Source organism: Asterias amurensis, chromosome 1 (assembly GCF_032118995.1).
Source record: "Asterias amurensis chromosome 1, ASM3211899v1".
NCBI classification, from domain to species: domain Eukaryota; kingdom Metazoa; phylum Echinodermata; class Asteroidea; order Forcipulatida; family Asteriidae; genus Asterias; species Asterias amurensis.
This window is the reverse complement of record NC_092648.1, coordinates 4159623-4182201: the sequence shown is the minus strand read 5'-3', so window position 1 is coordinate 4182201 and position 22579 is coordinate 4159623. Positions and strand designations below refer to the sequence as shown.

Sequence of the window (22579 nt, the reverse complement as noted above, 5' to 3'; positions counted from 1 at the left end):
TGCCATTAGGGTCAAATAGGGTCAAACAGTCATGCATGGTTAATTTTCAACTCTGACCTTTCAATCCAGACTCAGCCAACACTTCGTCTTAACAAACTATAAAACTTGAAACAAACCAAATATTTTTAAAGTTTGTTGTGCGTACAAATAATTGAAAATATACAAAAAATATTTAAATGACTTTTGTGAAGTAAACAGTCTGAAACCTTATATTTTTACACAATTCGTATTTTAAGTTTTTTGAAACCATACTTTTTTCCTGGTCCTGAGAAATAGCGCCCTCTATAAATAAGTTATAACACGTCGACTGCCGCGTCGTCGGCTGAATTTTGTCTGAATATTTATCAAATTTATTTAGAAAAATGTGGCTCTTTTCAAGAGATCCCACAAGTAGCTTTCCCTACGAGATTGGCGAAAAGGTTGAAGGTCTAGAAGAAAAGTCTGTTTGGAATCTGCACAATGGAAAGAAAAAGGTAAGCCAACTTTTTGACCCACAAAAAAATAATGAATGCAAAAAATAAAAAATAAACTTTTTGTTTACCCTGCCACCACTTTGTCACTAATTTTTACAAAAAGAAAAGGAATATCTTATGATGTGAATTGTAGGTAAAGGAATGAAAAACCTGTTGCCAGGCAGGATATGGAAACTTTTCCGGTGGATGTGTTGACAACAATCCATTGAATTGATTTAAATTAAATTTAAATTGAATGATGGCGCGCCCCATCCCAGAGGGCGCTGCTGGTCATTTTGATTTGGTGTATTGCAAATACTCGGTAAGCGTTATGCGTGCAATGAGATGCATGCTAGTCTAGCTAGCAATGAAAATTGATTGATCGCTAGCTAGGAATAGGATGCACCTCATTCAACAGTAGCATTTGCGTGTTTGCACCTCATTCAACAATTAATTAAATAGCATTTGTGTGTTTGCAAAAAAGGTGTAAATTGTTAATGTGAAAGTTGTTGGCAAGTATTGGGATGACCTACGGATGTCCAGAGAGAAGAAGTACGTTAATGTAATTTTTGTACGCGTTTATTTTTTGCAATTTTCAATCATCACATCTGGACAAAGTCATCAGTTGGTATAGCCCTGTCAATGTTTCATGTGTCAGAGTAATTTCACAAATATAAGGAATAGAATGAAGTACGTTGGAGTAGTGTAGTACTTTAGGATTCTTCTAAGTGGGTGAAATTTGCAATATAAGTAGCACGCATTTTGCGACCTTTGAAAACTTTGCGTTTTAGACATGTATCGAAGGTGGGCGGTAATGGCGACTGTGATGAGACCGACATTTAAAGAGAGCCATTAACAGGTCAACAAGGTGGGCCAGAGTAGAGTAGAGGAAGTTCACTCACACAGGAGGGCGCTTATTAAAAAGTCTGTTATAGCAAACTTTTACTATTTACTAAGTCACCCCCCTCACACACACAAAATTCATTTATTTTTTAAGCATTTTGTGATTTTTGTTAAAGGCAGATGGGCAGCCAGTGTCTGTGTTCGTCTTCAATGCAAAAGGGTGCTCGAGTGAAGTATTGGAACGGGCCAAGATGGCACACAAACGACTGAAGACATTAAGACATCCAAACTTCCTTCTGTACCTTGATGGCTTAGAGGCAAGTTCCATTTCCCTCCTTATTAAAAGGCACTGGATACTATTCCCTAAAGGCTGAGTCACACTGCAGCGATACCAAAAACGATAACGATCACGATGCAAAGAGAACAAATCCTATTGATTGAATTGCTCCGCGCAGAATACGCCCACGCTTGTTCAACCAATCAAGGGCGTTAATTTTTAACGTTTTCGTTCTCGTATCGGGCCTGTGTGACCGGGCCATAATGGTAGTTACTCAAATTAATTGTTAGTAAAAGACTTACTTGGTAACGGACATTGGGGAGCTGTTGATAACATAATATAAAACATTGTGAGAAACAGCTCCCTCTGAAGTGATAGTTTTTGAGAAATTTCTCACTCATATTTTAAAAGACTTCAGGTCTGAAGCCTTTTTGAGGCATCTGAAAAATTGTGTTTTTTCTTTCATTTTTCTCTTGCATTTGATGACCAATTCATTCAAAATTGTCACAGAGTTGTTATTTGTGCATGTTGAGATACACCAAGTGAGAATACTGGTCTTATATGGGTCTGGCTGGTAGAGCAGAATGCACTCTTTCCAATTTTTTTATGAAGCAATAATGGTAATGAGCCTTGGTCAAGGGAACAAATGTTGTGACCAGGATTCGAACCCACACTCTAAAGCTACCAACACCAGCGCTTGGGTCCGATGAACTAGACAGTTTGGCCACGACACGAAAGTGATAATGTTCCTTTTTCTTCTGTTGTGTTAATAGTTCATGTGCCCATTTATTTCCAGACAGACAGTGTCATCTACGCAGTAACAGAACAAGTAACTCCTCTACAGACGTACTTAACCAGCTCATCACCAAATGATCTGGGGATCTCCTGGGGCCTGCATCAAGTTGTGGTGAGTGTTTCAACAAACCTAGTGTCTAGTTTGCAAGACACTGCTCCAGAATTGCCAAGGTTGTGGGTTCGTATCCCACCCGAGATATGTATGCTTGTGAGGGGTAGGCAATTTTGTGCAACACACACAAGCTTGTATACGCCTGCAACCGTAGACCTCCTCAGGTACCTCTAATGTTTAAACTCTAACTTTTTTGCAACAGCTCCCATTGGTTTTGTACATGTTTCCCAACCTTGGACCCTATGGTCCTCTTTTGTTGTACATGTCGGTCCTTTGGTCTGAATGTGTGTACCAAATCACACATAGAGGAGGATTAAAATGTTTGTAAAACATCTTTTGACTTAAAGAAAGGACTGAGTTTTCTCCACAACGACTGCAAACTCAAACACAACAACGTCAACATGAGCTCAGTGTTTGTCAGCAAGGCCGGGGAGTGGAAGGTTGGGGGTGCAGCTTACGTCGGCCCGGCAGAGGGGGACGGGAGTGAGCCGCCCAACAAAGGAATGCAGTCTCTTGAGAAGTACAACCCCCCGGAAATGACTGATGCACGGACCAGGAAGAAAACGCACACATGGTGAGGAGGTTTATGTCGTATAATCATTGAATCAAATTGTCTTAGTTATCATAGGGGTTTTGGGGGGCAGAAGACTGATCAGGTATGAAAAACAAAAAGAACAATTTCCATCGTCACTGACCTAGATCACTACTCCCTGGGCCGAAGGTAGAAAATCGGCAGGTAGCTTATAGAGGATCGTGGTTAACTTAGCTACCGCGGGGTGTGTTCTTAATTGGTCTCAACTTTTCGACTACATAACTTGTTCTAGTCATCGACAGGTTTCACAAACTCACTAAACTGTGTATTGTATGGAATGTATTTACTGTATGACCAAGTCATATGGTGAACGTAGCTTTGCTCACACTGCCTCAACTTTATGGAACAACCTCCCAGAACATTAAAAAAATATTGATTCCATTGTGAAGTTTAAAGTTGCTCTAAAGAAGCACCTATTTAACATTCACATATGCATTTTTGGTTGATACCCTGTACATCTTGTATTTGTATTCTGTTTTTTCTCTAGAGCGCATAGGGACATGTTTAATCACTATGTGTTATGCGCTATTGGGTTGTCGTGGCCGAGCGGATAAGAGGACTGAACTCAAGCTCTGGTATTTCTGATCAGCAGAGTGTGGGTTCGAATCCCAGTCGTGACACTTGTCCTTGAGCAAGACACTAAACCATAAGCTTCTCTCCACCCAGGGGTAAATGGGTACCTGTGAGGGCAGAGATGGTTCATGTGATTGATTAGCTTAGTGGGGTACATATTTGGCGGCACAGGATGTATATTCCCCAAGGAGCTGAGATGGTTTAAGGAATGATTTAAGGCCCAGTGACCAGGCCCCATTATCGTCACTAAGTGAGCGCTATATAAGAAGCCACTATTATTATTATTATTATTATTATTATTATTATAATTAATTTTTTTAAATTATTATTATTCTTATTATTGAATAGGTCAGCCGATATGTGGGGTCTTGGATGCCTCATCTGGGAGGTCTACAACGGACCTCTGCCAAGAACTTCATCTCTGAAATCATTAGGAAAGGTAAGCATAAAAGAGTTATCTCAGCGGGGTGATATTATTTGTCACAAAACTAGAACTTTGTTTTCCAGTAATCAACAAGCTTGGCACCTATAAGAGATGTTAAATTTGCATCGGGGATAAAGAATATTAATTTTGGTTTTTTACCCATACACCATAGTGTGTTAGCACTGTATACTCAGTACTTTCCCAAGTCCTGTGAAAAAATATCACAGGCTCTTGTGGAATTCGAACCCACGACCCTTGAAACTCGAGAGCAGTGTCTTACCAACTAGACTACCGAGGTTGTCCGGTAGCTAGAGGCAGTTTGAATCCTATGTTTTGGCAGCAGGTACCGCAACGATATAAGAGATGTTAAATTTGCATTGGGGATAAAGAATATTAGTTTTGGTTTTTACCCATACACCGATGTGTGTTAGCACTGTAATACACCGATGTGTGTTAGCACTGTATACTTAGTACTTGGTTTTTCACAGGACTTGGGAAAGTACCGAGTATACAGTGCTAATACACACAATTAATAAGCTTTGCACCAATTCACAAAGCATTGAATTTGGGAGTTAGATTTAAATAACGTCTGGTACAATGACTTACTTTTAGTCACAACTTACCGCTGACTTGAATTCCTCAGACTATAGAGACAGTTGCTACATGAATGTCCAAACGGTTCGAGGCAAGCTTTTGTATAAAAACCTTCAAATGAGCAAACCCTGTGCCATATGCATTCATTCGGAATTGTGTATGGGTGTTCACTGTCTCTTACGTAACAACGCAAAAGTTTGTCTTGTATCATGTGACATACATGTAGCAACTGACTCTATAGACAGGGCCCAATTTCATAGAGCTGCTAAGCACACAAATTTGCTAAGCATAAAATATCTTCCTTGATAAAAACAGGATTACCAACCAAATTTCCGTGTGATTGTCAGGATAAGCAAACCACAGCTGAATACCAGTAACAAGCAATATGCAACAAATAGAAATTTGGTTGGTAATCCTGTTTTTATCAAGGAAGAAATTTCATGCTAAGCAACTTTTTGTGCTTAGCAGCTCTATGAGATTGGGCCCTGATGAATTCAAATTTAAGTGGTAACTTACATAATCAAGCACGTCTTTGTAACAGACAATATTCAAATCTAACACGCAAATGGCTTATTGTGACGTTTGATTGTCTTCATAAACAGATTCCCAAGCCATTGGTGGCAAACTACTGTGAGTTGGTCGGAGCCAACCCCCTCTCCAGACCCAACCCGGCTAGGTTCATCGAGACATGCCGGAACAGTGGCGGCTTCCTCCACAATAGCTTTGTGGACACCAACATGTTTCTAGAGGAAATTCAGGTCAGTTCATCTAATCGCCCAAGTTTAGAATTGTGCTTTTTTTGCATCATGAGATATGAAACTCTGTAGATAGATCTTTTTATAATCGCCTCTTGCTACAAGGTAGTTATGTATTCTGCAGCTGATTTCACATAACGCTAGGATCAATCCTATCTCGAGTTATGACGAGTCACCCGTCTTAACTTAAGATGAGTTCAATGCGTCCTACGTATTTTGATATGGAACTGAACCCGTCCTAAAGTCCTAAGATTGATCCTAAGTGAGGAAGAGTTTGGTGAAATCGACGTCTGGTTGGCTGAAATACAGTCACATGTGTCTAAAGGGTTTGAGTACTTTTTTGTAGCACAAAATACAATCTCCACAGATTTAGATTAAACTTACATGGTTTAAAAATAATGATGGTAGAAAGCTTCCCTTAAAATATTATTTGCTGAGGTGCTGTAGTTTGTGAGAAAAATGTAAAACAATGTCACGAAAATAAATTTTGATTTAATTGACGAAAACTGATTTATCATGTACAATGTATTACAATTACTGGTATTAAATACCAATACTGAAATACACTTGTACATGCTTAAATAATTTTCATCTCACTGAGATGAAAATACCAATACTGAAATACACTTGTACATGCTTAAATAATTTTCATCTCACTGAGATGAAAATTTATTTTTGTGACAGGTCCCTCTTTTGGTCACTCACAGTCCCTCTGGGGCGATGGACGTGATCTAGCGACCTCATTCCATTTGTTGCAAAGTTTCCATAATGATTGGGATTTTAAAATTTGTTCATCATAAAACATTGAAGGATTGATTTATTTTCAGGGAATTTTCTGCAGAATCAGGGATCGAGAGTTGGCAGCTCTGTGTTTAGCACAACGACCGGGATAATAATGTTCATGGCCACGACCCTTAACATTGATGAACACTTTATGAATGTCTTTTTATATTGTATACATTGTATTTTTCTACAATAGATTAAAGAGCAATTAGAGAAGAATAAATTCTTTGCGAGCCTCAGCACATCAATCGATGACTTCCCTCAGGAGTTCTGTCGATATCGAATCCTTCCTCTCCTCCTGCAAGCCTTTGAGTTCGGAGGGGCAGGCTCCGCCGTGCTGACACCCCTACTCAAGGTGAGATCCTGAATCAAGATAACAATAACCAAATTAATATAGACCCCTTGCCATGCCCGCAGCAAACTAACATGTGCCTACCCTACAAAGCTGCACAAAAGAGAGTTGACACCCAAAATTATGCACATTGCACGGAGGCGCGTTCTGTTTTGTGTAAGATTTCACTAGCTCCCCCTTGCAGAACGCGGAAACGCTAAAGGTACGCTGAGGTCTCGCTCTCGTTTTTACGCACACAGAACAGCTACATGTATTGTCCAATGATCTGCCTCCTTTTTGAGAGTGTGACGTCATATGCAATGGGTCTATAGCGTCTTTTCCTAAGGTTGCAAAGCACTCATGGGGGCATGGTTGGCTTGTGCGTAAAGCGCTTGCCTCTCACCAAGGTGACCCTGGTTCGATACCCGGCCAGGGCCATATATGTGAGTTGAGTTGTGCCTTGTTTCTTCGCTGTGCCACAAGAGTTTTCCAGACCTTAACGTTTTCCTCCCTCGGGAAAATTAAACACTTTCGATCTCAGTTAACCATAGTATTGAGGCAGGGCATTGAGGTCTATCGTCTTCTTCTTATTCTCAGCTTGGTAAGCTACTTGAAGATGATGAATATCAGAAGAGGATAGTGCCGTGTGTTGTGAAGATGTTCTCGTCAACAGACAGAGCAACAAGAGTCAAACTTCTTCAACAGGTAACTTGTCCAGTGATTTAAAGCTTTGCCTGGTTTGTGGTAACCAAAGAATGTAGAGCGCTGAAGGCGCAAGATGCAGAACTCGGGCTGAAATGTGAAATCCCACTTGACGCCATTTTGGCAAGAAACTCTTTTGATATAACAATAGATTAGTGCAGATCAGTGCAGACAATGACCATTCCTATCAATGGGTAATTCACGTTCAAACAATAGATAAAGCTTCAGTTCCGCATCTTGTGCCTTCTGCGCTCTATAATCTTTGGTGGTAACATCATGTATTTAAAGCCCTCTGGGGGCAGGTACAAAAAGAATCACACGCCGTCAGCATGGGTACTAGTTTCAGGCCTACAGTCTAGTGTGAATTTCTAGCCCTATTGTAATTAGCTTGGTAATTAGCAAAAATAGCACCTGGCAAATGATGAATGGACCAGTAAGAACTCGACTCTCCGTCATGAATATGTATGGGGTATAGTAATTATCATTGTCGATTGCTTTGTAGATGGAATATTTCGTTGAACATCTCCAACCGCCAGTCGTCAATGACCAGATCTTCCCCCATATCTGCCACGGTTTCAACGACACGAATCCCATCATCCGAGAACAAACTGTCAAGGTAAATCAGACTTTGGAGCAGAGATTAATACACTTTAGATATTACAAAGTTGGTACATGTAGCTAGGAAAATTGTAAAATTTACAATTTTTCCCACGTGTGGCTAAATTCCACAAAGAGTCAAAATTGCACAACAGTTGTGCGTATGGTTGTGCATACGGGCTCGTGCTAATAATTTTTACATTGATTACTGGTATGTATTGATAGCACATCGCATAAATAATCACCATGCGTAAGCTTGCGTGCCATGCCTATGTTTAAATTCTTCTTACTGTGTTTATATCGCACATTTAAACATGGCCACGTGATGCCCTTTCGACCAAGCAGAATTTATGAGTATTAATTTTTTTTAAGAATGAGATATTTTAAAGGCACTGAACACGCTTGGTAATAGTCAAAGTCTTTTATTATTTGAGTGAGAAATTACCTTTTTCTCAAAAACTACTTCAGAGAGAGCCGTTTCTCACAATGTTTTGTACCATCAACAGCTCTCCATTGCTCTTTACCAAGTCAGTTTTTAGGCTAACAAATATTTTGAGTAATTACCAATTGTGTTCAGTGCCTTTAATGCAATGATTTATATTTAACCATGTTGGTGTTCCACTTTGAAGGCGATGCTTCTAATGGCCCCGAAGCTGAACGACAAGAACCTGAACACAGAACTCCTCAAGCATTTTGCCAAGACACAGGCCAAGGATGACCAGGGAGGGATTCGAACCAACACCACCATCTGTTTGGGGAAGATTGCGTGTTACCTCAATCCAGCTGTAAGTATCATTTCAGTTTTACCTGTAGGCCCCTTAACGTATGGTTAAGTGTCTGCAAAACATGCATAATGACACTAAGTGTCCTACCAAGTTTTGAACCTTCACGCTTGAGCCCGCTGCTCTTACCTGCTTAGCCACACATTTCTACAGTGTTGTTCTGGTCACAAAGACAATATAAAACAAAACTAACACAAAAAAAAACAATAGACTGGTTTTTTTGTGACACACAGCCAATAGATTGGGATGATAAAAATTGTAACAAGTCTTATATAGCGCACATATCTACCAAACAAGGTACTCAAGGCGCTGAGTCTATACAAACTTTCAGAAAAATAGGTTATTGCAGTGATGAATTTTGAAACCCATTTATTTAGCACCTTATAAGGGTTTACAAGGTGCTACGGCGCGCATACAGCAGCCACAGCCAGGAACACTGGGTTCTTTTACATGCATTACACAACACATGGGACCAATGGCTATTTGTCCCATCCGAAGGACGAAGCAAAGGTTAAGTGTCTTGCTTAAGATCACAAGTGTCACGGCTGGGGATTCGAACCCATACTCTGCTGATCAGAAACACCAGAGTTTGAATTCAGGGCTCTTAACCGCTCGGCCACGACACTTTCACTTCCATGATAAACATTTCTATAATGCATTTGTTTTCCTCTTTGGGATACAGACAAGGCAAAAGGTCCTCTCCTCTGCGTTCGTGCGTGCCATGAAGGATCCCTTCCCACCAGCGCGGACAGCAGGCGTCATGTCCATGTTAGCAACTCAGAACTACTACTCCTTGAGGGACACTGCATTCAAAGTACTCCCCACCCTCTGCACCCTGACTGTCGACCCCGATAAAGGGGTCCGGGATCAGACCTTCAAGGCTATTGGGGTGTTTCTACAGAGGCTCCAGACCGTTTCTGACCACCCTGAGACTGCTGCTGAAATAGGTAAGTTGTATAACGATCTGAAAATTTGTAAACAAAATGAATTCGGTTCACACCCTTATAGTATAGTTTACCTGGTTGGTTCTTTTTTACAGCTATTAACCCCTTTGGTGCACAGATTAACAAAAACAAATTGCTCCCACCATACGAAAGCTCAGTAATCACTCTACACAACCGAATGAGGGCGGTATATGAGGGTTGCAGTTTTCAAAATATGACCATTTCTAAAAGTCCAATTTGATGTGTCTTTGCTAGCTAGCTACCACCTTGTGCACCAAAGGGTTAATGCATTTAATATTCATTTTCTCATTTAGATTTGTTTCAGTCATTGTATTTCACTCATAGCATGGCTCGAATTTGTTGGAAAATAGAATACACTAGTGATACTATGTAATTGTAGGAACAGGGCAGAGTAAGCGAAATGGAGGCAATCGATGGAAAGCGTTTGCTAGATTTGGGAATGCCATACAGGACAAGACAGACAACGGACACAAAAGACAAAAACATTTGCAGACAGACGGACATGACAAGGGGGCAAAGAACACTGTTAAAAATAACTGCAAGAATTTATATAGAAAGGTTTGCGGTAACACCATGTAGTGACTATCTCTAATGAGTTGGGGTGGTTCTTAAAAGAACCGTTGGTTTCAACTCGACGTTTCGATCGTCTTCTCGAGAAAATACAAGAATTTACATAAATAGATAAACTACTACAATAAGAAATAGATAAACTACTACGATAAGAAATGCTAACAATAACGAGCTTAACTATTATTTTTGACAGAGGCTGAAGTGAACGCAGCAGCGAGTACACCACAGGGGGCAAGTACAAGCTGGACAGGCTGGGCTGTTACCTCGCTAACGTCCAGGTTCTATCGACCAGGTGCTGGGGCAGATAAGACTGCAGCCAAGGCACCTAATGCTTCCACTACAGGTGGGTAACTTCAGAGTATAAACTTCAGCTCAATTTAGTTCAATTCAGTTTATTTCCACTCAATCAGTTTGCTTACACATATACATGTACGTTACTTTATATACACAATGCATAATGTTGGGAGTCTCCTCTAAGTAGGATTTGAAACTTTGCATGGTGGAAATACAATATGGAAAGGTTTGCGGTAATATCATGTAATGACTATCTCTAAATGAGTTGGGGTGGTTCTGAAAAGAACCGTTTGTTTTAACTGATGTTTTGATCAGTATGCTCTGATTGTCTTCTGGAGAAAAAAAAGCTGTCTCTTGTAAGCAATAGGATTTGAACAGCCTCTAGCTACCGGTCAGTCTCAGTGGTCTAGTTGGCAAGACACTGCTCTAGAATTGCAAAGGTCGTGGGTTTGAATCCCACCCGAGTAATATGCCTGTGGTTTTGTTCACAGAACTCGGTATACAGTATACAGTGCTAATACACATCGGTGTATATGGGTAAAAACCGTATTTAATATTCTTTGTCCGATGCAAATTTAACATCTATTATTATTAATATTATATATATATTTACAATCTGATTTTATTGTCTTTCTTCAGCTCCATCACAACAAACGTCCAGCACAGCAGGGGGAGCTGCCCATCCTGCCTCTACCACACCCCAGGACACAAGGGATGGCGGCACTGAGGACCAGAAGGCAAGGAACTCTGCATCAGATTATGAAGACACAGGGGATGGCGGAGACGGTGTGGGATGGAATGATGATGAAGAGTGGGGAGACATTGATGTAAGTAGGATTCTTTTTCCAAACACTTAAAAAAATAATTTGTATCCAAGTCGCCAGACACACAAGACCTGGTGGCCACTTCAAGGTGTGCTACAATCAACTATTTTTCCAGGGGCTGTTTCCACCTACTCCTGGGGCTGAAACAGGGTTACCCCTTTTATGCTGCTCTCAATTTGTGGTGTATAACAAATTCAGAGCATTCTCCACCTCCTTACGAAGATCGATCAATTTATGAAGCGCTTCCTAAATTTCAGCGAATGTTGTGAAGACAGTCATTCTACATCTTTAATAAAAAAGTTTTTTTTCAATGATTGGCTTTGATGAAATGAATCTCTCGTTCATTACAATTTCTACAGAGCTTTTCAACATCCTCGTCAAAGACTGCCGGCTCCCGCGATTCTCACTCGGGGATGTCCTCCAAACAAAACTCAGGCTGGGATGCCGGCAGCTGGGGTGACACGGACGATTTTGGTGATTCTATCCCCTCATCATCCAGTAAGTTAGCGAGCCAAGCTAAGTCGTCCCAAAGTAGCAGATCAAGCGGAATGAAACTCAGTGCTAAGAAGACGACAGGCTCGGACTGGGATCCGATAGACGACGCTTGGGGGTCCATCAGTGAGACCGCCTCGAGACCAAGTAGGCCATCCTCTGGGGACAGTAAGAGGACTAACAAGAGCTCTCCCAAAAAGGAGAAGGCCAATGTCAGAACGGAGATGAATCTGGGCGGATGGGATGAGAATGATGATTGGGGTACGATGGACGCTGGCGGGGGAATGTTTGAAGCGAAGGAGGAGCAAGGTGGAGCCACGGATGATTGGGGAGCTGACGAGGACTGGGGCTCACTAGAGGCTACAGCTTCATCTACTGGGTCCAGATTACAGGTTTGTATTGAAAGCTAGTGGTCTGTCTTTAGCATGAAAACAAAAGAGGAGATTCGTTCGGCCTTTTCTGGAGTTACAAATTTTTCACAAATGCAAACTTCACCTGGTTACCTTTTTCTGCTTAGCAATATTTTTCTGTGCTTAGCACATTTTTATGTGTGGGGGTGTTTGAAGCTTTGCATAATGTTGAAAATAAGAAGGAACTACATGTACATGTAAAAAAAGTATACATGCGGGTACAACCATGTGCACCATGTGTAAATCGTCAAACGTCGAGACCAAACCGTCTCTTTTCAGAGCCAACACTCATCCAATAGATTTTACACATGGTTGTACCCGCAAGTTCACTATTTATAGTTACCTCATACATTTTTTGTGCATACAAAATTTTACAGTTTGAAGAAATCACAAGATCAAATGGCACTTGATCAAGTACAAATTTATTTATTGTTTAAAATAATAAAATGTAAAATGTGATTTTATTTTGCACACTTGTCTTTTCCATTTCATGGAAATATTTTGTAGGACTTTTAAAAAGTTAGAGGTACCCTGAGAGTGAGCCCCATTGTGTTAGCAGACAACTTGTCTACCACCTGTATTATTCTGCGCTACGACGAGCACCCATCCCCGACAACTTAGCTCTGCTGGTAGGCGTCTTAGCATGTTGAAGTGTTTGGGAGAGCAAGGGCCGTGTCAGGGCCCAGCACTTTCTGCTCAGTGTCCGGGGACTTTCCCCCAAGCTTCCATGAGAAAGAATCTTCTCAGTGTGTTGCTTGGTATACAGGTCTTCTGGGTCCCTCATAGTCAAAGTTAGCTGGAAAAGACCTATATAAAGTGTGCAAAATAACCATCTATAAACTCACGGTTTTTAAATGTTAAACTATTTTTTTTTAAAGGGGGGATACATTTGTATTTTATCAAGTGCCATTTGATCTTGTGATTTTTTCAAACTGTAAAATATATATTTTACTTGTTTTGCTTGATGCATCGAGCAGATGATGGGTACTCAGTGTTTCTGCGCATAAATTATGCTAATTTATGTTAATGAGAAGCCTTGGAGAGGGTTTCTCTGACAGATGCGTTAATGCAATTTTGTTCCAGGAATATTTTTAAGGGGATTAAGTCATAGTGTCATAACAATTTATTAAAAGCGAATTCATAAGAGAAAGTTACTAAGGACCCTAATTAGCATATGGTTAATATTCATAAGCCTTCGCCCACAATGGTCGTTTTTAACATTGTATGAGCATGAACAGTATCGGCCTTGTCACATGCATAAGGGTATGTTTATCAGGGACTTGGGAGACAACCAACTGTACTACTTTAGTTTCTGTTAAGCAAGGTTTTTTGTGCTTAGCAAGTTTTTAAGCTTACAGGCCTTTATGAAAGAGGGTCATGTGCTCTGTTTGTTTCACTTATTGATTGATCTTTAGTGGTGTGCGATGGCTGTAAGAAGTAACGCATGTTAAGAGTATTGGACTTGAGTGCTGGTGTTTCTGATCAGCAGTATACGGGTTGAATTCTCGCCATGGCACTAGTGTCCTTAAACCATCATTTCTTACCATATTACCATAGCAAGCACCCTTGTTTACAGGTTTCCTCAGGCTTGCTAGCTTTAGTGATTAAGGTCACTTATTAGGGACCCTGGGTTTTACAGAAATCAGAAATATACAAAATTTATAATACTAATAATATCATATTATTACAATTTTCTCTTTTTCACTTTCCAATTGTAGTTTCCATATTTGTCCAATTATGTATTGTACCTTAAATTTTATGCATTTTCCTTTCAGTTGCAGTTGAACATTGTAGGGCAAAGATTGCATCATTTACACACACATGTACTCTGTCTTACAGGGATGAGATTGTTCAGACTTTTGGCTGAATTCAGACTTTTTATATCGGCCTGGTGAAGAAAATCAGACAATATTTGTTTCCACAAATAAAGCAATCCTGCCCATTGGTCTACTTCTCTAGTGCTTTGCATACTGTTTCCAAAAGCTCATTGGAATCTATAACCCCAGGGGTTACCAAACAGTAGAAATGACACAATTTCAACATACCTTTGAATTTGTATCCAAGTTTCAGACTTTTTGGTTAGTATTGACTCTCACCCCTGGTCTTATGTTTCGCTAAAAGTGTTTCCAATTTAACAAGTGCATTATTGATTCTGTGGTTGTTTTTTCAGGTCGACAAGTCTCAATCAGCTAGATCTAACCCTCCACCAGGCTGGGGTGATAACCTGGAGTTCTCTAAGGATTCAAGTCACAAACCAGCTAGTGCCTATAACTGGGGAGAGCCTGAAGCAGGAACGGGTGCAGATTTCTTCAGTGATGCACTAAACAAGGTACTTTTCTATATTTTTGACCCAATTCAAAATTGGGAATGTCACTGTGCGTTATTCAGTGAAGTGCGCTTTTTAGGCGACGCAGCGTTTACTCGTAAACCTATTGAACACCAAAATGGTGAGTGTGTCACAGTCGCCGCGTGTGACGTGCTTGCAAGGGGTCAACAGAAAGGTTTGCAGTAACACCATGTAATGAAAATCTCTAAATGAGTTGGGGTGGTTCTGAAAAGAATTGTTGGTTTCAACTCTTAATACAACCGAACTCATTAAAATAAGTAGTTATCAAGTGATTTTATCATTATTGTTTTTTTTAAACCAGACATCTCAAAAACAGAAGCCAAGTTCTTCAACTTCACAATCCAAGACGCAATTTGCATCAACTACAGCAACACAAAAGAAAAAGACTGCACAGCCTGCCACTGTCGCCTCGGGATGGGAAGGGGATGATGGATGGGGCGGAGCTGAAGATGAGTGGGGGTCAATTGGCGATAACGCAGGTAACTATTTTTCTACACACTAATTTTTTTTTTACACACTAGGTTTTTGTTTGTGCAGTGGACTTGTGATTTTAACCCTATAAAGACCATAGCAGCCAGATACCCTACAGAGACCATAGCACCCAGAAACAGCTTGCACCAAAATGCCAATAGCGGCCGCAAACGGCTTCAAGATCCGAGCTACTTCCACTCAAATAAAATGGTCAAATTAAAGGTCACGATCTGAATTGAAATTTGTCAACATATAGCATCTATGTTTCTGAAACAATACCGATTGTTTGTTACATATTATTTTTTCAGACACTTTTACATCAAAAATTTGTGTCCAAAACTTAACAATATTATTTTATTCACCATGTCTGGTTGTATGGTGATGATTATTATAGATAGGTTAAAGAGTCTGTATACATTTAGGTTTTTGAAATCCTTAAGAAGTTTCAATCCTGTATTCAACAAATTTACTATTTAAAGTGTTCAGATACCCTGTTCAAACTGAAATGAGTAGATGTAGTCTCATCTCAAAGTTTTATTTTCTGTTTTTGTATATTTTGAAGGGATGAGCAAAGCAGACGAGGCCAAAAGGAAACGAGAGGAGAGAAGGTTACAACGCGAGAAAGAGATGAAAGAAAAGAGAGCTGCCAAGAAACCAGGCTTGGGTGCCATGAGGCTGGGGGCAAAGAAGGATTGATCCAGCCTTGCCCACCATGATCAGCATCTGCATCAATGCCTCTAGTGTACTGAAAAACAATCCTGGTTTGCTCCCGAGGGCAGGCATGATATTCTCCTTCTTCTTCTTCAAGGTAACGTGCAGACGTCATAACGCACTTTGAGGTTGGTGCGCACGCTGTCTAAATTTGTGCGCTGGCAAACAAAATAGATCTCATGTGCAGAATATGATATACTATGGGTACGTTCGATTAGCTTCCCTGGGTCGACCCCGATCTGCCCCTGGTACATTGGAATAGCTTTGATGTCATTCCAGGGGCTCACCTCGGTCAGCCCCAAGTGCCCTGCTTGTGGAACGGGTCACTTGGGACTGGCTCGAGGTGCATGACGTCACCACGAGAGCGGGGCGAGTGATAGTTCGGTTAGCTCTTGTCAGGGGCTCACGTGCATGAGCACTGCGGGGTCGACACAGGGAAGCTTATCGAACGCACCCAATGTAGTGCAGTTAAAAAAGTTAAGTGCCTGTGATCCTTCCCTCCTCAATGCTGCCTTGAATGCATCGAGCGTTGTGAACTCTCCATTAACCTTCTGGAAGGAGTTCCACTCTTTGCTGGTGATAGGGAAGAAGGAGGAAGAGTACACTTGTGAGCTGCAGTATAGGGGGTCCTGTCGTCGATTTCACCAAACTCTTCCTAACTTAGGATTAATCTTAGGCCTTAGGACGAGTTATGTTTTGTATCGGAAGACGTTAGGATGCACAGAACCCATCCTAAGTTAGGACGGGTTACTCATCCTAACTGAGATAGGATTAATCCTAGCGTTTTGTAAAATCGGCTGCAGAAGCGAGAGCCATGACCTCTGGTGTTAGATTTACGTCCTCCTTTTTAGTCCGATTTCCTTTTTCTTTTTTTTTCTTTTTTCCTTGGGAAAAATCTGAGAAACTGTGATTAAATAGCCTGAGTAGTCTATACTAAAGGCGACACCATGTGGACATGTATGTAGGTAATAAATATGTAGGTCAGCCCTTGTACTCTATGAAATTGTACTACCTTTTTTCCAACGACTAATATCATGCTTGCAAGGGTGACTACTCTGTGTGCACGCTTCCACAATCCCTGCCAAAATGCTTGGGCCACCCCCGCTCAATGTTGACTGGAACGCAGAAGAAGACCATGCAACAATGAGAACCAACATTGAAAGGGGGCGGGGGGGGGGGGGCCAACGAGATATGACCGGGATTGTAGCAAACTTGTGTGTGCTTATATGGTGCTTGTAGGATGCTTAGTACGTGTGTTTAAAAATGCAACTAATGCAACTAATTTGACGCCATTCCATTTCAAATGAATCATGTTTTTACACGGTCACTCTAAACTACAGTTAGATATATCACAAGATCAAAGAAGAATGAGAGGGGACCAGTTGCTCTTTGACTTGATGCCTCTTTTGCGCAGTACTTGAATGTGCAAATGGAGTGGATCGGCCACATGCCTACATGTAATTAAGATTTGCTACATGTGGCTTATAGCACATTGGTTAAACAGACAATATCTGCCAACGAATATCAACCCCCCCCCCCACCACGACCCTCAAAAAAAAAATAATAATAATAGATAAATGATACGAATACTTTGTTCTAATGCAAAGCCAATTTTACATGATCATTTCGACAATAAGTTAATCTAGAGTCAGTATCAATGTTAAAAAGAATAAGGACTTTTAAATGTTTTTTATGAATTTTAAAGTCGCTTTCCATCTGCTGTCATACCCCTTAAAATAACATCTTCTTTAAAAAAATTAGGCAGTTAATACGTATGATGTACCTTTCCTTTAACCCTTTGGTGCACAGATTAATTTTATTGTAAAAAAATAATAATAATAATTCATCCATGTTTTTCTCAAAATTTTATTAGCGCCCCCTGTTGAACCTCACATCAAACGAAAGCACAACAATCGCTCTAAACATTTGAAGGCGGTAGCCTGTAATGTACTTTTTAAATTTAAGTTATGATCATTTATCAAGTCCAATTTGAATGTGTTTTGGTGGTCTCTAGCGACCGCCTTGTGCACCAAAGAGTGAATGCCATGTTCATTTCCACAATCGGATGCCACTTCAGTGGCAAACTCTTACAGCATCTTACAGGGACTTGGTCCCAGAGCCTCCAGGAAATCTTCTCAAATGTTTCCTTTGTAAACTTAACAGGACTGCTCACAAGAAATATTATTATAAGTACTATTCAAACCTGCTCTTTATGTAACCATTTGACTCTATCTGTATACTATACATTGTTATTATGAATTTATTTTTAAAAAATGTGTAATTTTAAGCATCTGCAATAATAAACCATCTTGTAATTGACCATTTAAAAGAAAGACTTGGATGTTGTTTGTTTTGGGGTCTAGAAGACGGCTGGAAGATTTGGTTCACACGTCACGCATGCATGTCAGGCTTTTTGTCCATTATCTATTTTAGATTCATTCATTAAAAAATCAACACCGACTCTCAAACATGGTTTTATTTTTGATTTTTTAAATCAAATTTAGAACACAATAGACTTGATTGTGAACAAATCACAATGAATAATGTCTCAATGAATGAATTGTGCGCTAATGTTCTCAAAATAAATATACCTTTTTTATTCACCAAAAAATTGTTTTTGCAAAATAGAGTACATAAAAAGAAAAACCAACAACATTAATCATATATAAGATTTGAGGCATTGCATGGTGAGGTATCAATAAATGTATATATTTGTTTTGCGTTAAAATCATGAGTGTATCTACTTGCCAGGTAGAGTTTGTTCTTTAGAGAACTGTCTTTCATTGTTCTACTACCACGGAGTAGATTTATCGGATGTTCGGGAGACTTCTCAGATCTGAAAAGAAATGTCCTGTATAGAAAATTGGCTGAGTCTACTACTTTAGCTTTAATAGGATCGTAATTAACTGCACTATCGCGGAGTCAGTTGAGACCAAGAAAGAAACGAAGCCTTGCTTAATCAGCATTAAAGTACTCCTGTGGCATACACTCCAGCTGAGATAGTCATCTTGAAGACACTTAGCCTGTGCTCAATTGAGACCTGTAAGAACAAGTAGAGTGAAGCATTTAATGGAATAATTAAATGGGATAACCCAGAGATGAATGGATAACCAGCAAGGAATGGAGTAACTCAGCAAGGCATGGAATAACCCAGCATTGAATGCAATAAAGAAAGTCTTCAAGTGTACTGCATTGGAATAAGAATTTTTTCGTTAAAGAAACTGGACACTATTGGTAATTGTCAAAGACCAGTCTTCTCACTTGGTGTATCACAACATATGCATAAAATAACATACCTGTGAAAATTCGAACTCAATTGGTTGCGAAGTTGCAAGATAATAATGAAAGAAAAAAACAATGTCTTGTCAACAATGTTGATTTAACCGCTTATGGTTTATAGTTTGTACCTTGGTAAAATAATGATCATCATCACATGGTCTCACAACCTTTCAACTTTGACATAACCTCTGTGACCTCTGACTGGAGTTTAGCCTTCTCGTATTGAAGCTTCATTAGGACATCTATAACAAAGAGAGTATAAAAGATTGTGTTAAAACAAAACAAAAAGTAAGCTGGAATTCTTACACCTTTTAAAACCCTGGTATACATCTACATTTCTTTGCTAGTCTTTTTCTAGCTCTTTATGAATGTAGGGATGCCCAAGTGGGCCGCAGTTTCAGCAATCATATACTTTTGCAAGTGATTTGCTTTATTTAAAAAAAAACTTGTTGGTATACAGACTTGACCTTAACTCGTCCAGCACAGAGCAAACTTTTACCAATCTCCTTCATTCAAAAAAGTTTAGATGTTTTCAAGGACTCTTGTAAGAATGCTCTAAAAGATCCCATGAACTGGTGTTTTCATTTAGCCTCAGAGAACGACGTCAAAAACGTCAGGCCACTAAGTTTAACTGGTGTAATAATAAGTAAGAGGTCTAAAGGGCCCATGAGTGGGTTTTCAAAAGCACGTCATAAACAAATTAACGCACAATCTACATCTAGCTACTTGTCAAAGCCTGTTCAGAATCTCTTCAGTACAGGCAACCCTCACCATCTTGATCTGTATTAACTACCACTTGCATTTACCAAGCTGTAGGCTGAGACTCTGGTCCATCATAATTTCTCACTGACATCACAGCTTTTTTTTTAGCAGAAATATTCTTGAGAAATTTGTACCAAATTTTAGCCTGGAGTTGTACTGGCTGCATGGATATCCGCTATCAGCAGTCAGACCAAATTGGAAATAAGGGTCAAATTTCATGGCGATGCTTTGGCTGTCAGCTTACTAACAAAATTGACGACATCATAGTCAATTACTTGAATTCAAGTGAGCGGTGCAGGACGCCGGCCACAAGATGCTTTATATATATTCTGCGCTTACTTTAAAAACACATGATTCTGTGGTCCATCATAAGTTCAGTATTCTACTGTAATTAGAGCCAATAACAATAACATGCTTTTAAAAAAACTCACCATCCAGTGTATCTGGGTTTGCAGCTACCTCCATACACAGTGCATTAGTCCGCTGTTCAGGCTTTTCATGCTGCGATCCATCACTCTTCAGTGTACTCCCCCATTTCTCTATCAGTAACTCTGCCTTTACCTCCTGCATTAAAAAGCACAATGAATTGTAGTTGCGATAACGTAACCCTCCTGCCGACGGCGTAAGGGGTTACGTTATCGCAACTAAATGAATTGAAACACCCGGTTCTAGTTTTACTTTCTGATCATGATGGTTGAGCTTGGTGTTGGGTACTTCTATTCTAGAAGTAGAACTAGGCTATAATCAAAGTACGTTTACGTTGGTTTACTCAGCAGGATCCACAAGTTTGGACGTAAAACTAAGGCCAGGGTGGTTGATTGGTGCGCTCGTAGGAATACAAGTGCGTCCAGAGTCCAGGCTAACAAAAAGGGCCCCAAAAAAGGGTATTATAATTAATATAAATTTACCTGAGTGTTTATGTGTGCGACTGTGAGCTCCAAAAAGGGTTGGACTTAGTTTAGTTTAGTAGGCCAACCAACTTAACTTCTACCCAACCTAACTCATGAACTAAGAACTATGATATAAAGGAGGAAAATTACATTGCCCTTGTTACTGTACTTGCATCCTAAGCAGGAATTAGTCCAGCTCGGGGCAATTTTTGAATCATTCCTTCATTCCAACAATACATGTTGTCTAACCTTTGCTAATTCTTGAACGTCTTCAGTAAGTTTCTTGACGTTTGCTTGACGTATTGTCATCTCACATTGCAATTCCGCCTGGTGAAGCATCTCGTCGTGGTAGTGTTTGAGGCATTCATCTTTACTGATACTGTCGCCGTCCTCAGATAGATCCATGCAGATCAGATTCTAATAAACTAAAGCAACAACAACTTCGTTTCGGATGCAGACGACAAAACTGATCAGTCGTGTTACTGCAAAAAAGTCGAGATCAGAATTTGGTTATACTGCCCTCAAGAGTTGTTTATCGTATATGTTGAGTGGGCGGGGCTAGCATAGAGTGGGAGGGCTAGATTAGTTACAAACTTGAGAAACAAAAGTTTATATTTAACCAAAATATTCAGCACGAAACCAAACGAATTCTCAATAATAATTACCAGTTACTTTTTGGGATTTGTTTGAAGACTTTGGCAAAAAATGTGTGTTTCCCATAATATTAACCGTGTGCCTACTACTACACTAGTCACGTGGGGCGATTGGCCTAGACTGGCCCCCTTGTCTTTATCATTCACGAGCCTCGAGGGCAGAGGAGAGACAGGGCACCAGTCTACGTTTCGCGGCGGCCTGTCACATGCAGACAAAATGGTTGACAGCGAAAGAATCCACGTTTTTCCCGAGTAACTGACTCTTTATTTTATACCCAAATTGGTTGACGAAACCACTGCAAAATGCTTGAGGTGAGTAGAACAATATTTATAGAATTCTTTGAAAGAGTTTTTAAGGTGAATTTGAGTTTTCAAAATAGCTAAATAAAATGAAGCAAATTATAGTCTTTACGTTTGCTGTTCAGTGTGTGGCGGCAAACTTCGAAACACACACGTGTCATGACAATGCCTGAAAATCCTACTAAAAAAAATAGTACTGAAAAGACCGAAAATTATAGTTCAATTATAATTGTTAATTTTGAAGATGATCAATTTTAAAGGCCAAGTAATAAAAAATACCAGTCAATCATCCCCTCCCACATCATCCTTTTTTGAGGCCCCATCTTTTTTTATCTATTTTTTTTTGTTTTACTTTTTTTTGTCTTCACATGTATTTTCTGTGTATTTCTCATTAAACTTACTAATCTTTTAAAAACTTGTAACTAAAGTAAGAGGTGACTTTTAAACTGAAGAATTGGTGGCCAATTTGAATTAAAATGCCTTGGCGGACAAATACAATAATAACAATTAAAAAGGCCCTCATCCTCCTCTTTTTGGAGAAACCCAGATCAAATGTTTTTGTTTACTTGGCCTAGGCATAATCCATGTGGTTGGTTCAACATCCTGCTCTCCTCTAGTCAAATATTTTCAGTTTCCCAAAACGTTGATTCCTATAGACGATGTGACCTCTGACGTCACACGAAAACCATAACATGATTCGCGCGCATACCGCCGGGCAAAACCTTTGTGTTTTGGCAGCCAGCTAGAAAGTGTACGCAATCTTACTATGACTACGCAACTCAGTGCCCGGCGAAACAAGACGTATATAGTATTTTGTCAACAGAGGGCGGTTTGAATGTAAACATAGGTCACATCGTCTATTGACTCTACTTTATACAAATGTGCTATGTATAACCCTTAATTTATGTCAGATTGTGTCATTGCATCAGAATTGTCAACAGCAGTGCTTGTCAATGTATGAGCTCTAGAGGAACAACTATTGCAGTTAACAAATGTATG

General features: G+C 39.9%; 2 protein-coding genes across 2 annotated transcripts; one reads left to right on the top strand and one right to left on the bottom strand.

Moving 5' to 3' along the window:
• Positions 1–289: 289 nt before the first annotated feature.
• On the top strand, positions 290–16557 carry LOC139942900 (N-terminal kinase-like protein). Its single transcript, XM_071939719.1, has 17 exons — positions 290–473; positions 1472–1612; positions 2369–2479; positions 2827–3053; positions 3993–4083; positions 5265–5420; positions 6397–6555; positions 7129–7236; positions 7736–7849; positions 8460–8615; positions 9295–9559; positions 10341–10490; positions 11081–11268; positions 11625–12149; positions 14338–14496; positions 14816–14993; positions 15548–16557. Exons 1-17 carry the CDS (start codon positions 363–365, stop codon positions 15679–15681), a joined length of 2973 nt encoding a protein of 990 aa, XP_071795820.1. The 5' UTR covers positions 290–362; the 3' UTR covers positions 15682–16557.
• A 1790-nt stretch (positions 16558–18347) lies between these two features.
• LOC139943021 (uncharacterized) lies at positions 18348–21116 on the bottom strand. The gene is made up of 4 exons (XM_071939837.1): positions 20877–21116; positions 20169–20301; positions 19104–19217; positions 18348–18736 (listed from the first exon to the last, which is right to left on the bottom strand). Exons 1-3 carry the CDS (start codon positions 21030–21032, stop codon positions 19126–19128), a joined length of 381 nt encoding a protein of 126 aa, XP_071795938.1. The 5' UTR covers positions 21033–21116; the 3' UTR covers positions 18348–18736; positions 19104–19125.
• Between the last annotated feature and the right edge of the window lie 1463 nt (positions 21117–22579).

What these genes read in the sequence shown, in the direction of transcription:
- LOC139942900 (XM_071939719.1), top strand. Translation starts at nt 363, where the DNA reads ATGTGGCTCTTTTCAAGAGATCCCACAAGTAGCTTTCCCTACGAGATT. An exon ending in AGGAAGAAAACGCACACATG is followed by an intron (nt 3,054 to 3,992) that starts GTGAGGAGGTTT and finishes ATTATTGAATAG; the next exon opens with GTCAGCCGATATGTGGGGTC. An exon ending in TGAGACTGCTGCTGAAATAG is followed by an intron (nt 9,560 to 10,340) that starts GTAAGTTGTATA and finishes TATTTTTGACAG; the next exon opens with AGGCTGAAGTGAACGCAGCA.
- LOC139943021 (XM_071939837.1), bottom strand. Translation starts at nt 21,032, where the DNA reads ATGGATCTATCTGAGGACGGCGACAGTATCAGTAAAGATGAATGCCTC. An exon ending in ACGTTCAAGAATTAGCAAAG is followed by an intron (nt 20,302 to 20,876) that starts GTTAGACAACAT and finishes TTTTTAATGCAG; the next exon opens with GAGGTAAAGGCAGAGTTACT. An exon ending in AAACCCAGATACACTGGATG is followed by an intron (nt 19,218 to 20,168) that starts GTGAGTTTTTTT and finishes TCTTTGTTATAG; the next exon opens with ATGTCCTAATGAAGCTTCAA.